At 43.5% G+C, this 14,814-nt stretch overlaps 1 protein-coding gene across 1 annotated transcript in view; it reads left to right on the forward strand.

The window, feature by feature from the left end:
* Positions 1-14,814, forward strand: part of lonrf2 (LON peptidase N-terminal domain and ring finger 2) — a gene marked incomplete at its 5' end in the record, with an annotated part of 99,883 nt that overhangs the window by 36,951 nt on the left and 48,118 nt on the right. Inside the window, one exon of the mRNA XM_081394630.1 lies at positions 4,333-4,491. Within this exon, the coding sequence (XP_081250756.1) occupies positions 4,333-4,491 (159 nt within the window). The remainder of the gene's footprint in view (positions 1-4,332; positions 4,492-14,814) is intronic.

Below are 14,814 nucleotides of genomic sequence, written 5' to 3' on the forward strand. Positions count from 1 at the left end.
CAAGGCTCAGTCTTAGGCCCTTTGTTATTCAGTCTATATGTTAACGACCTACCACTAGCATGTCCTGAAGTTGACACCCAAATGTATGCAGATGACACGGTCATTCTGGCACATGGAAGATACAGATATGAAGTGGCAACCAAATTAACAGCAGCAATGGCAAAAATTGCCACCTGGCTCTCTGAGTCTTGCATGACACTAAACGTCAGTAAAACTGCGAGTATGTATTTTTATATAAGGAAAAATGAAAATCAGCCAGATGTTGTTGTAAATGGGGAAAAAATCCAGATTGTGTCACACTTTAAATATCTGGGAGTTACTCTTGATTCACAGTTGTCTTTTAAGAAACTTATGAAGCAGGTTTGTAATACTGTTAAATTTAATTTAAGAAATTTTAGACACATTCGTAATCAGTTACCTCTAGATGCTGCCAAATTGTATATGCACTCAATGATTTTCTCACGTTTTACATACTGCATCACAAGTTGGTCACAAACCGGAAAAACAATACTTGCTCCACTACAAACGCTATATAAACAAACTCTCAAAGTATTAGATAAAAAGCCATCAGGTTATCACTACTGCAATATCATTCAAAAGCACAAACTCTTGACTTTTGAAAATTTTATGCGCTTTGCCAATGTTTGTTTAGTGTACAGAGTAATTAATAATCTGGCTGCGCCCCCATTAGAGGAGTTCATATTATTGCTCTCAGATAGTCAGAGAACAACCAGGGCGACCAGTAGAGGTCACTGTGCCGTACAGCGCAGACGTACTGAGTTTGGCAGATCAGCCTTCTCTATCAGAGCCTCTAAGTACTGGAACTCAGTCCCAAATGAGATTAGAGACATCAGTACATTTACTTGTTTTAAATATAAAATAAAATTATGCCTAAAATCTATACAATCATGTACCCATTAATCATAAACTCAGAAAACTCATTTTTTGTCGTATCCTAACATTGTATTGTTGTGTCTATTAATATTGCACTTTATTTTGTTCTGTTGTGTTTTTTTACTGTGTTTTTAAGAATGTGAAACTTTGTTGTCTGAAAGGCTACTTGCGTGATGACGTTTTATGGTATATTTATATGTGTTTGTTGGATTAATTGTATGCTACTTCTTCCTGCCCAGGGACTACAGATGAAATTTAGCTTGTAGCTAATTCTGGTATGGCTGAGTGCCATGCACTGTCCCTGTTAAATAAACAAATAAAATAAAAATAAATAATTAAATAAATGACAGCGGAGGTCGCCACCCTACTGGCGAAGGGTGCGATCAAGACTGTCCTTCCAGCCGAAATGAAGTCCAACTTCTACAGCCCCTACTTCATTGTACCAAAGAAATCCGGTGGGTTACGACCGATCCTGGACTTGCGCGTCTTGTCTTGAACCGCTCCCTTCACGGGATGCCGTTCAGATGCTCATGGCCAAACGCATTTTTGAATGCCTGCGGGCGCAGGATTGGTTTGCAGCGATCAACCTGAAGGACGCCTACTTCCATGTCTCCATTCTTCCTCGACACAGACCGTTCCTACGGTTTGCTTTCGAGGGGCAGGCATACCAGTACGCGGTTCTCCCTTTCGGGCTAGCCCTGTCTCCTCGCATCTTCACGAAGGTCGTCGAGACAGCCCTTGTTCCTCTACGGGAACACGGGGTTTGCATCCTGAACTATCTCGACGACTGGCTGATCCTAGCGGTTTGCGAACACAGGGACCTAGTGCTCCGGCACCTAGCTCGTCTGGGCCTTCGAGTCAACTGGGAGAAGAGCAAACTCTGCCCCATGCAGAGTATCTCTTTCTTGGTATGGAAATCGACTCGGTCGCCATGTGCGCACAGCTTACGAGCGAGCATGCGCAGTCACTGCTGACTTGCCTTCGTCAATTCGAGGGCAAGAGTGCGGTTCCACTGAAACTATTTAAGAGGCTTCTGGGGCATATGGCATCCGCAGCCGCAGTAACGCCGCTCAGATTGCTTCATATGAGACCGCTTCAGCTTTGGCTTCGTGATCGAGTCCCGAGGTTGACATGGCAACACGGCACACTCCGAGTCCCAGTGACTCCGACCTGCCGTCAGACCTTCCCCCCGTGGACGAACCCCAGTTTTCTACGGGCCGGAGTGCCCTTAGAATGAGTTTCCAGGCATGTTGTTGTATCGACAGATGCCTCCACCACGGGATGGGGCGTCATGTGCAATGGACATGCTGCCGCGGGCTCCTGGACAGGACCCCAGTGCCTTTGGAATGTCAATTGCCTCGAGTTGCTGGCTGTACGTCTCGCCCTGCACCGCTTCCGTGCGTTGCTCAGGGGTCAGCACGTACTAGTCCAATCAGACAATACTGCGACAGTAGCGTACATCAACCGACAAGGTGGTCTGCACTCCCACCGTATGTCGCAACTCGCCCGCCACCTCCTCATATGGAGTCAGAAGCATCTGAGGTCGCTTCGAGCCATTTATATCCCGGGAGACCTGAACCATGTGGCCGACGAGCTGTCTCGGCTTCGGCCTCTCCCTGGGGAATGGAGACTCCATCCCCAGACGGTTCAGCTGATTTGGGATCAGTTCGGGGACGCACAGATAGATCTGTTTGCCTCCCACGACTCCCATTGCGACCTGTTTTATTCTCTGACCGAGGGCATGCTCGTCACAGATGCACTGGCGCACAGCTGGCCGCGGGGCCTCCGCAAGTATGCGTTTCCCCCAGTGAGCCTTCTTGCGCAGACCTTGCGCAAGATCAGGGAGGACAAGGAGCAGGTCATTTTGGTTGCCCCGTATTGGCACAACCAGACCTGGTTCCCCGAACTAGTACTCCTCACGACAGCACCTCCCTGGCCAATTCCCCTGAGGAAGGACCTTCTTTCTCAGGGTCGGGGCATCCTATGGCACCTGAGGCAGGTTTGAGTACCCTACCACCAGCGGTGGTGGCTACCATCACTTCCGCTAGAGCATCGTCCACGAGACATGCCTATGTGTTGAAGTGGAACCTCTTCATTAAATGGTGTTCTTTTAAACAACAAGACCCAACGAAATGCCTGATCAGTGTCGTGCTTTCCTTCCTGCAAGTAGGTTCCCACCACTCCCTTTCGAGACCAGGTGGTGAACCTGCAAGCGCTGCCATCGGAGGAGGCAGACCCTCGCTAACAGACATCTGCAGAGCTGCAGGCTGGGCAACACCTAACACATTCGCGAGATTCTACAATCTCCGAGTGGAGCCAGTTTCTTCTCATGTACTCGCTTCAACCAGCCAGTACTAGATTCTGCTCAGGTGTCTTCGCTTGCTCGCCATTCCTCTCCACGGATGGGATACGTGCGATATATTCCTCAGGTGAGCCTGATAAGTCCCTGAGTTCCTCCAGCACTGTTGACGTCAATGCCAGAGTTATGCCACCGGCAGCTTTAGCGCTTGGCTAGGTGCCTCCATGTGCATGGTTCCCCCTCTGGTCGACCCCCGCATGTGTATTTCCACTGTAAGCCTCTCTGAGCATGTGTCTTTCCCTCGGCAAGCCACCTTGCCACCCCTGGGGTTGAAATATTCCACCTGTGGCCGGACATCCCAGTGATACTCCATATGAAGCCCCTCGGGGTCATATGTGTATTCCAAGTCCCCCCCTTCGGCGTTGGGCATGATTGCATATTTCCACTGAGATATGCTTCCCAGTGTACCTTGGTATTCCTGTGTTAAGTAGGAGTCCTTCGTCCATGCCAGTCTCAGGACAGTGAGCTCAGACTTACGCAGGGCACTGGAAGACAGCCGAGGTGGCGTGATTAGACTGGGAACCCCATTCGTCGTCACTGACATAACTCGTAGTGACCACGAAAGGGAATGTCTCGGTTACGTATGTAACCCTTGTTCCCTGAGTAGGGAACGAAGACGTTACGTCTCCCTGCCACTTCCGCTGCACCGCTAGAACGCTTGAGTTCAGTCTCAGCTCCTCAGCGAAGACATATCTGCATGTTGCCGGCGTACTTCCTTATATACGCTATGCAAATTCCGCAGACCCATGGCATTTCATTGCCATTGGCTCGTTTTATATACTCAAAGATGACAGGCTTTCTAAGCGAAACCCCATTCGTCGTCACTGACGTAATGTCTCCGTACATACGTAACCAAGACGTTTTCCTAACACTTTTACGACCTTTGCTGTAATGTCTACACACACTCACACGCATACACACCTAGGTTTTGACCACCTTTCAAAGGCTGTTATCTTTGTTATACCCTGAACAATTAATGATTCATCACATAGATATTTGTTATATATATTACAATTGTTTTCCATTGCTTGCCAGGACATTGGTATCGTCTCATGTGTTGCACTTTCTTCTTGTTTCAGCTTGAACCAGGAAGTGCCCATCTTTGTTTGCACCATGGCATTTCCTACCATTCCCTGCCCACTGCATGTTTTTGAGCCTCGATACAGGCTAATGATACGCAGATCTATGGAAACGGGAACCAAACAGTTTGGCATGTGCATTGCTGATGAACTAAAAGGGTAAGAGGCCTTGAATAAAATTTTAAGTGTGGGTCTACATTTTATTACTGGTTAATAAAGGGAAATCTGTTTGGTATGGTATTGCAATTAAAATTTTCACCTAAACTCAGCAAAAAAAGAAACGTCCCTTTTTCAGGACTGTGTATTTCAACAATAATGTTGTAAAAATCCAAATAACTTTACAGATCTTCATTGTAAAGGGTTTAAACAATGTTTTCCATGCATGTTCAATTAACCATAATCAATTAATTAACATGCACCTGTGGAATGGTCGTTAAGACCTTAACAGCTTACAGAGAGTAGGCATTTAAGGTCACAGTTCTAAAAACGCAGGACACTAAAGAGACTTGTCTACCAACTGTGAAAAACAACCAAAGTAAGATGCCCAGGGTCCCTGCTCATCTGCGTGAACGTGCATTAGGCATGCTGCAGGGAGGCATGAGGACTGCTGATGTGGCTAGGGCAATAAATTGCCATGTCCGCACTGTGAGACGCCTAAGACAGCACTACAGGGAGACAGGAAGGACAGCTGATCATCCTCGCAGTGGAAGACCACGTGTAACAACACCTGCACAGGATCGGTACATCCGAATATCACACCTGCGTGACAGGTACAGGATGGCCACAACAACTGCCTGAGTCACACCAGGAACACACAATCCCTCCATCAGTGCTCAGACTGTCCGCAATAGGCTGAGAGAGGCTGGACTGAGGGCTTGTAGGCCTGTTGTAAGGCAGGTCCTTACCAGACATCACCAGCAACAACGCCGCCTATGGGCACAAACCCACCTTCGCTGGACCAGACAGGAGTGGCAAAAAGTGCTCTTCACTGATGAGTCACGGTTTTGTCTCACCAGGGGTGATGGACGGATTCGTGTTTATCGTCGAAGGAATGAGCGTTACACCGAGGCCTGTACCCTGGAGCGGGATCGATTTGGAGGTGAGGGGTCCGTCATGGTCTGGGGCGGTATATCACATCACCATCGGACTGAGCTTGTTGTCATTGCAGGCAATCTCAATGCCTTGCGGTACAGGGAAGACATCCTCCTCCCTCATGTGGTACCCTTCATGCATGCTCATCCGGACATGATCCTCCAGCAGGACAATGCCACCAGCCATACTGCTCATTCTGTGCGTGAGTTTCTGCATGACAGCAATGTCAGTGTTCTGCCATGGCCAGCGAAGAGCCCGGATCTCAATCCCATTGAGCACGTCTGGGACCTGTTGGATCGCAGGGTGAGGGCTAGGGCCATTCCCCCTAGAAATGTCCAGGAACTTGCAAGTGCCTTGGTGGAAGAGTGGGGTAACATCTCACAGCAAGAACTGACAAATCTGGTCCAGTCCATGAGGAGGAGATGCACTGCAGTACTTCAAGCAGCTGGTGGCCACACCAGATACTGACTGGTACTTTTGATTTTGAGCCTCCCTTCATTCAGGGACACATTATTCTTTTTCTGTTAGTCACATGTCTGTGAAACATTTTTAGTTTATGTCTTATGGTGTTGACTCTTTTAGTGTTCATACAAATATTTACACACATTAAGTTTACTGAAAGTAAAAACAGTTGAAAGTCAGAGGACGTTTCTTTTTTTGCTGAGTTTATATGTGGTCGACCAATTAAAGGGTCATGAAATGCACTATTTCAGTGCTGGCTAGTTCTCACCAGTTTTGAAAAAGGCATGGTAAGAAGTGGAGTGGAAGGGGAAGAAAGGAGACTACACTCCCAAGCCCTATTCAGACAGGATTAGTTTAACTTGGAGAGGTGGGGTAAAGTAATCATTACCAGAGCTTAGTCTCGTCCAAATGTGCTATCTCAGTAATCATTACAGACTATGGGCCCTATTTTAGCGATCTAAGCGCACGGTCTAAAGCGCACGGCGCAAGTGCATTTAGGGTGCGTGTCCAAATCCATTTTTGCTAATTTAACGACGGGAAAAATTGTCGGCACGCCAGGCGCATGGTCTAAAAAGGTTGTCCCTATTCTCTTAACCAAAAAAAAATATTGCGGCATTGACTTTAGACCAGGTTTCAGTTGGTAAATGGCGCAGTCTATTTCAGTTGCCTCAAAATAGCAACACGCCAAAAATGCGCCTGAACACACCTCGTTTTCAGACCAGCATGCCCATGGGTGCACAAATAGGCGCAAATGCATTTGCTATTTAAACAACATGTTGCAGTACGTGAAAATTATAACTGCATTGAGCTAAAACTAGCAAAAAACACTTGCGTCGAGCCTGGCGCTGCATTGCAGCGGGTGTATGATAGGGCTCCTTTTAGCGTTAGGTAAGTGCCTATTACCAACATAATCAAATCTCTCTCTCTCTCTCTCTCTCTCTCTCTCTCTCTCTCTCTCTCTCTCTCTCTCTCAATATATATATATATATATATATATATATATATATATATATATATATATATATATATATATACAGTGAGGAAAATAAGTATTTGAACACCCTGCTATTTTGCAAGTTCTCCCACTTAGAAATCATGGAGGGGTCTGAAATTGTCATCGTAGGTACATGTCCACTGTGAGAGACATAATCTAAAAAAAAAAATCCAGAAATCACAATGTATGATTTTTTAACTATTTATTTGTATGATACAGCTGCAAATAAGTATTTGAACACCTGAGAGAATCAATGTTAATATTTGGTACAGTAGCCTTTGTTTGCAACTACAGAGGTCAAACATTTCCTGTAGTTTTTCACCAGGTTTGCACACACTGCAGGAGGGATTTTGGCCCACTCCTCCACACAGATCTTCTCTAGATCAGTCAGGTTTCTGGGCTGTCGCTGAGAAACACAGAGTTTGAGCTCCCTCCAAAGGTTCTCTATTGGGTTTAGGTCTGGAGACTAGGCCACGCCAGAACCTTGATATGCTTCTTACAGAGCCACTCCTTGGTTATCCTGGCTGCGTGCTTCGGGTCATTGTCATGTTAGAAGACCCAGCCTCGACCCATCTTCAATGCTCTAACTGAGGGAAGGAGGTTGTTCCCTAAAATCTCGCAATACATGGCCCCGGTCATCCTCTCCTTAATACAGTGCAGTCGCCCTGTCCCATGTGCAGAAAAACACCCCCAAAGCATGATGCTACCACCCCCATGCTTCACAGTAGGGATGGTGTTCTTGGGATGGTTCTATTTTGGTCTCATCTGACCACATGACTTTCTCCCATGACTCCTCTGGATCATCCAAATGGTCATTGGCAAACTTAAGACGGGCTTTGACATGTGCTGGTTTAAGCAGGGGAACCTTCCGTGCCATGCATGATTTCAAACCATGACGTCTTAGTGTATTACCAACAGTAACCTTGGAAACGGTGGTCCCAGCTCTTTTCAGGTCATTGACCAGCTCCTCCCGTGTAGTTCTGGGCTGATTTCTCACCTTTCTTAGGATCATTGAGACCCCACGAGGTGAGATCTTGCATGGAGCCCCAGTCCGAGGGAGATTGACAGTCATGTTTTCTAATGATTGCTCCAACAGTGGACCTTTTTTCACCAAGCTGCTTGGCAATTTCCCCGTAGCCCTTTCCAGCCTTGTGGAGGTGTACAATTTTGTCTCTAGTGTCTTTGGACAGCTCTTTGGTCTTGGCTATGTTAGTAGTTGGATTCTTACTGATTGTATGGGGTGGACAGGTGTCTTTATGCAGCTAACGACCTCAAACAGGTGCATCTAATTTAGGATGATAAATGGAGTGGAGGTGGACATTTTAAAGGCAGACTAACAGGTCTTTGAGGGTCAGAATTCTAGCTGATAGACAGGTGTTCAAATACTTATTTGCAGCTGTATCATACAAATAAATAGTTAAAAAATCATATATTGTGATTTCTGGATTTTTTATTTTAGATTGTCTCTCACAGTGGACATGCACCTACGATGACAATTTCAGACCCCTCCATGATTTCCGAATGGGAGAACTTGCAAAATAGCAGGGTGTTCAAATACTTATTTTCCTCACTGTATATATATATATATATATATATATATATATATATATATATATATATATATATATATATATATATATATATATATATATATATATTAGGGGTGGAACGGTACATGTATTCGTATTGAATCGAAACGGTACGGGCATCACGGTTCGGTGCATGAATACACACGGAGAATACACGGTATAAAAATAAATAAAACTCGCGTGCAAATTAATTAATGTAATGCAGAACTACTGTTAGATACACGGGTGCTTTAGGGACACGTAATCTGTAGCTCCGCCTTAGCTCTGATGCTCCGTGGCTATAATCATAGACAGGCTAGCTATAATGGACAGGCTGCGATGTCAAGTTTGCAATGCTGGAATATGTTGTGTGTGTGCCTGCGTGCGTGCATGTGTGTGTGTGTGTGTGTGTGTGTGTGTGTGTGTGTGTTGAGAGAGGCGCGGGCGCGATCAAACAGTGGAAACATAAAAACATACTCCGTCATTTTGTTCATAGGACAACATTCAAACTGCAAAGTGTTTACTTATATTTGTGTACACTCGCAATAAAACACAACATTGTGCTTTTGTCAAACTGTAAACTCTTGTCAAACTGTAACCTACAACTGTCACCCAACACAGTAAGTTACACATTCTACACTGATTAAAAGAAAATCAAATTTGTATTTAATAGTAGTATTATTTTATACAGAAATAAATTATCTATAATTCAGATGAGAATATGAGAATTCAAATTAAGGAAAACATATTGACACCAAACTTTGTATGTGTCATTGTCTCCTCACTCTGACCACATCACATCAGTTTTGTAACTGTGCCACCTATTTGTCAAAAGTGATAATCAATTAAATCATATTTTTAATTACTGTTTCTATGATTTTTCAGGCATTTCGTCTAAAATCCTCTTTAAATGTCTTTAATTGCTCATTGTCGCAGTTGGTCTGACACTTTAAGCAATGTTGGCATGTCTTGTCATCTGATTGTGCTTGGCCCCGGTAATTGCTGCTTGCAGCTATATTTATTATTATTATTAGGGGCCAAGCACCGAAGGTGCGTAGGCACCTATTGTATCTGTTCCCGTTCTTCTTATTATTATTCTTCCTTCTTCCGACTGGGAGTCTATGGCAGCCCATAGAACCGATTGCGGGGAAGTTGTTTTGGTTTGACATTCTGATAGAGGACAGTCTCAACATTAAATACACCAATTTTGGTGTTTCTAAGTCATTCCCTCTAGCGCCACCACCTGTCCAAAGTTTCACTTTTATTTTGCTAATAACTTTTGAAGTGTAAGGCCAATCAGCAAAATTATTTTTTCGTCTGATTTCTGAGCTCATGCCGATTCGATTGCACCCTATGACTTCATTTTCCGTCATAAAGATATGGCCGCCATTTTGAATTTTTCAAATAAGCTACTTTTTCGAACTCCTCCTAGGCCGTTGCTCCGATTTTCACGAAAATTGAACCAGATCATCTCCAGACCATGCCGAAAAAAGTTATGTAATTCAAGTTGATTCGCTTAACCGTTTTTGATAAACCCACGAACAAATTTTACGTAGCGCTTGCGAAAACAGACGTAAGGCTGTATCTCCACAACGCTTTATCGTATTCAGACTAAACTTTGTACATGTCATCCCAAGCATGACATGAGGCAACATGCTGCGTTTCGGCGCAGCACCACCTACTGGTCCGGAGATATGAAAAATGGCTATTTTTGCTTATAACTTCTGAACAGTTTGTCCAAAATTCATAAAATTGGTCTTGTTAGATTCAGGGCGACATGCCGAGTCGACTGATATCCAATTTTGCCATATCGGCCATTTTGACTGTCGGCCATTTTGAATTTTGTGCTAAAATGCTGTATTTTAAGAACGCATGAACGGATTGTTACGAAACTTGGTATGGGTCATCAGCACGATGTCCTGAAGGAGTTTGAGAAGTTTCGAAACAGCGCCACCTAGTGGTGAATTTTTTTTTTCAAATGCTTATAACTTTGGGTGTCATCAACTTATTTTCACGAAACTCATCTCATTAGACTCCTGAATCGTTGCCGAGTCCAACGATACCAAACATGCTAGGTTTTGCCTTACGGTTTGTGTAGCGTTGTGATTTAGCGCTTAAAAAACATTAGGCTATATCTTCGAAACCGTTTGTCCGATCGAGACGAAACCACCGTCAGAAGTTTGGAAACATAGGTCGATAGACATATGTTAATGCTCAAATGTGAAAATATTGATGTTTAGGGGTAGTAAATTCCAATCAAAGTCATGTGTCAGTCATTTTTTACGTGTTTTTTCATATAAATGTCTATAACTCCGAAGCAAATTGAGATATTTTCACCAAAATTGACACAAATATGCATGGGCTCACTCTGAGGACACATAAAAAAAATGGTTGGACTGAGCCTCTTGGTGGCGCTATAACAGAACAAAACATGAAATTCCCATTGACTTCAATACAGTTTTGTGAATTAAAATACTATTCTAAACAAATGCATTTCTGTAATATTACGAAACTCAGAATGTGCCATCAGCACCATCCCCTGAAGGTACCCAAAATATTTCGAGACAGCGCCACCTAGTGATCAAATGTTATGACAAAATTTCCTAAAAGGCTAATAACTTTTGAATAAATCTGGCTTTTGAAATGCCACTGGTCTTAATGGATTCCTTGGGTCAAGCCGAGAACATAGATACCAAGTTTTCCTTATTTGGCCGAACTTCCTGTCCGCCATCTTGATTTTCAGTCAAAACCTACTTTTTCGAACTCCTCCTAGACCGTTTGTCCGATTTTCACCAAAATCGAATCGTATCATCTCCAGACTGTGCTGACTAAAAGTCATGGATTTCGTGTCAATAGACGAAACCGTTTTCGTATAGCGTAGCAGTAAAATTGAGGCATGATGTTAAAAGCACTATTCAGGCTTTATCTCTGCAATGCCTTGACATATTGACACCAAACTTTGTATGTGTCATTGTCACTTCACTCTGACCACATCACATCAGTTTTGTAACTGCGCCACCTATTGGTTGAAAATGATAATCCATTTAATCATATTTTTCATTACTGTTTCTATGATTTTTCAGGCATTTTGCCTAAAATCCTCTTTAAATGTCTTTAAATGCTCATTGTTGCAGTTGGTCTGACACGTCTTGTCGTCTTATTCTGCTTGGCCCCGGTAATGGCTGCTTGCAGCTATATTTAGGGGCCAAACACCGAAGGTGCGGAGGCACTTATTGTATCCGTTCGCGTTCTTATTAGGGGCCAAGCACCGAAGTTGCGTAGGCACCTATTGTTTTCGTTCCCGTTCTTATTATTATTATTAGGGGCCAAGCACCGAAGGTGCGGAGGCACCTATTGTATCTGTTCCCGTTCTTATTAGGGGCCAAGCACCGAAGGTGCGTAGGCACCTATTGTTTTCGTTCCCGTTCTTATTATTATTATTAGGGGCCAAGCACCGAAGGTGCGGAGGCACATATTGTATCTGTTCCGTTTCTTATTATTATTAGGGGCCAAGCACCGAAGGTGCGGAGGCACCTATTGTATCTGTTCCCGTTCTTATTATTATTATTAGGGGCCAAGCACCGAAGGTGCGGAGGCACCTATTGTATCTGTTCCTGTTCTTATTATTATTATTCTTCCTTCTTCCAACTGGGAGTCTATGGCAGCCCATAGAACCGAATGCGGGAAAGTTGTTTTGGTTTGACATTCTGATAGAGGACAGTCCCAACATTAAATACACCAATTTTGGTGTGTCTAAGTCATTCCCTCTAGCGCCACCACCTGTCCAAAGTTTCACTTTTATTTTGCTAATAACTTTTGAACCGTAAGGCCAATCAACAAAATTCTTTTTCTCTCTGATTCCTGAGCTCATGCCAATTCGATTGCACCCTATGACGTCATTTCCGTCATAACAATATGGCCGCCATTTTGAATTTATCTAAAAAGCTACTTTTTCGAACTCGTCCTAGACGGTTTGTCCAATTTGCACGAAAATTAAACCAGATCATCTACAGACCATGCTGACAAAAAGTTATGGAATTCAAGTTGATTCGCTTAACAGTTTTCGATAAACGCACGAATAAATTTTACGTAGCGCTTGCGAAAACAGATGTAAAGCCGTATCTCCGCAACGCTTTATCAGATTCAGACCAAAGTTGGTACATGTCATCACAAGCATGACCTGAGGCTACATGCTGTGTTTCGGCGCAGCGCCACCTACTGGTCCGGAGATATGAAAAATGGCTATTTTTGCTTATAACTTCTGAACAGTTTGTCCAAAAATCATAAAATTGGTCTCGTTAGATTCAGGGTAACATGCCGAGTCCACTGATATCCAATATTACCATATCGGCCATTTTGGCTGTCGGCCATTTTGAATTTTGTGCTAAAATGCTGTATTTTAAGAACACATGAACGGATTGTTACGGAACTTGGTATGGGTCATCAGCCCGATGTCCTGAAGGAGCGTGAGAAGTTTCGAAACAGCGCCACCTAGTGGTGAATTTTTTTTTTCAAATGCTTATAACTTTGGGTGTGGTCAACTTATTTTCACGAAACTCATCTTTTTAGACTCCTGAATCATTGCCGAGTCCTATGATACCAAACATGCTAGGTTTCGCCTTACGGTTTGTGTAGCGTTGTGATTTAGCGCTTAAAAAACATTTGGCTATATCTTCGAAACCGCTAGTCCGATCGAGACGAAACCACCGTCAGAAGTTTGGAAACATAGGTCGATAGCTATACGCCAATGCCCAAATGCGAAAATATTGATGTTTAGGGGTAGTAAATTCCAAACAAAGTCATGTGTCAGTCATTTTTTACGTGTTTTTTCATATAAATGCCTATAACTCTGAAGCGAATTGAGATATTTTCACCAAAACTGACACACATATGTATGGGCTCACTCTGAGGACACGTAAAAAAAATTGTGGGACTGAGCCTCTTGGTGGCGCTATAATAGAACAAAACATGAAATTCCCATTGACTTCAATAGAGTTTTGTGAAATAAAATGCTATTTTCATTCAAAACCTACTTTTTCGAACTCCTCCTACACCGATTGTCCGATTTTCACCAAAATCGAATCATATCATCTCCAGACTGTGCCGACTGAAAGTTATGGATTTCGTGTCGATTGACGAAACCGTTTTCGTATAGCGCAGCAGCAAAGTTGAGGCATGATGCTAAAAGCATTATTCAGGCTTTATCTCTGCAATGCCTTGACATATTGACACCAAACTTTGTATGTGTCATTGTCACTTCACTCTGACCACATCACATCAGTTTTGTAACTGCGCCACCTATTGGTCGAAAGTGATAATCCATTAAATCATATTTTTAATTACTGTTTATATGATTTTTCAGGCATTTCGCCTAAAATCCTCTTTAAATGTCTTTAATTGCTAATTGTTGCAGTTGATCTGACACTTTCAGCAATGTTGGCATGTCTTGTCGTCTTATTCTGCTTGGCCCCGGTAATTGCTGCTTGCAGCTATATTTAGGGGCCAAGCACCGAAGGTGCGGAGGCACCTATTGTATCTGTTCCGTTTCTTATTATTATTATTATTATTAGGGGCCAAGCACCGAAGGTGCGGAGGCACCTATTGTATCTGTTCCCGTTCTTATTAGGGGCCAAGCACCGAAGGTGCGGAGGCACCTATTGTATCTGTTCCGTTTCTTATTATTATTATTATTATTATTATTATTATTATTCTTCCGCCATGGGAGTCTATGGCAGCCCATAGAACCGATTGCGGGAAAGTTGTTTTGGTTTGACATTCTGATAGAGGACCGTCTCAACATTAAATACACCAATTTTGGTGTTTCTAAGTCATTCCCTCTAGCGCCACCACCTGTCCAAAGTTTCACTTTTATTTTGCTAATAACTTTTGAACCGTAAGGCCAATCAGCGAAATTCTTTTTTCCTCTGATTCCTGAGCTCATGGCGATTCGATTGCACCCTATGACGTCATTTGCCGTCATAAAAATATGGCCGCCATCTTGAATTTTCAAAAAAAGCTACTTTTTCGAACTCGTCCTAGACGGTTTGTCCGATTTGCACGAAAATTGAACCAGATCATCTTCAGGTAGTGCTGACAAAAAGTTATGGAATTCAAATGGATTCGTCAAACCGTTTTCGATAAACGCACAAATACATTTTACGTAGCGCTAGCAAAAACAGTCGTAAGGCCGTATCTCCGCAACGGTTTATCGTATTCAGACCAAACTTGGTACTTGTACTCACAAGCATGACCTGAGGCTACATGCTGTGTTTCGGCGCAGCGCCACCTACTGGTCCGGAGATATGAAAAATGGCTATTTTTGCTTATAACTTCTGAACAGTTTGTCCAAAAATCATACAATTGGTC

This window comes from Scardinius erythrophthalmus, assembly GCF_964197995.2.
Source record: "Scardinius erythrophthalmus genome assembly, contig: HAP1_SCAFFOLD_59, whole genome shotgun sequence".
Classification (NCBI taxonomy): Eukaryota; Metazoa; Chordata; class Actinopteri; order Cypriniformes; family Leuciscidae; genus Scardinius; species Scardinius erythrophthalmus.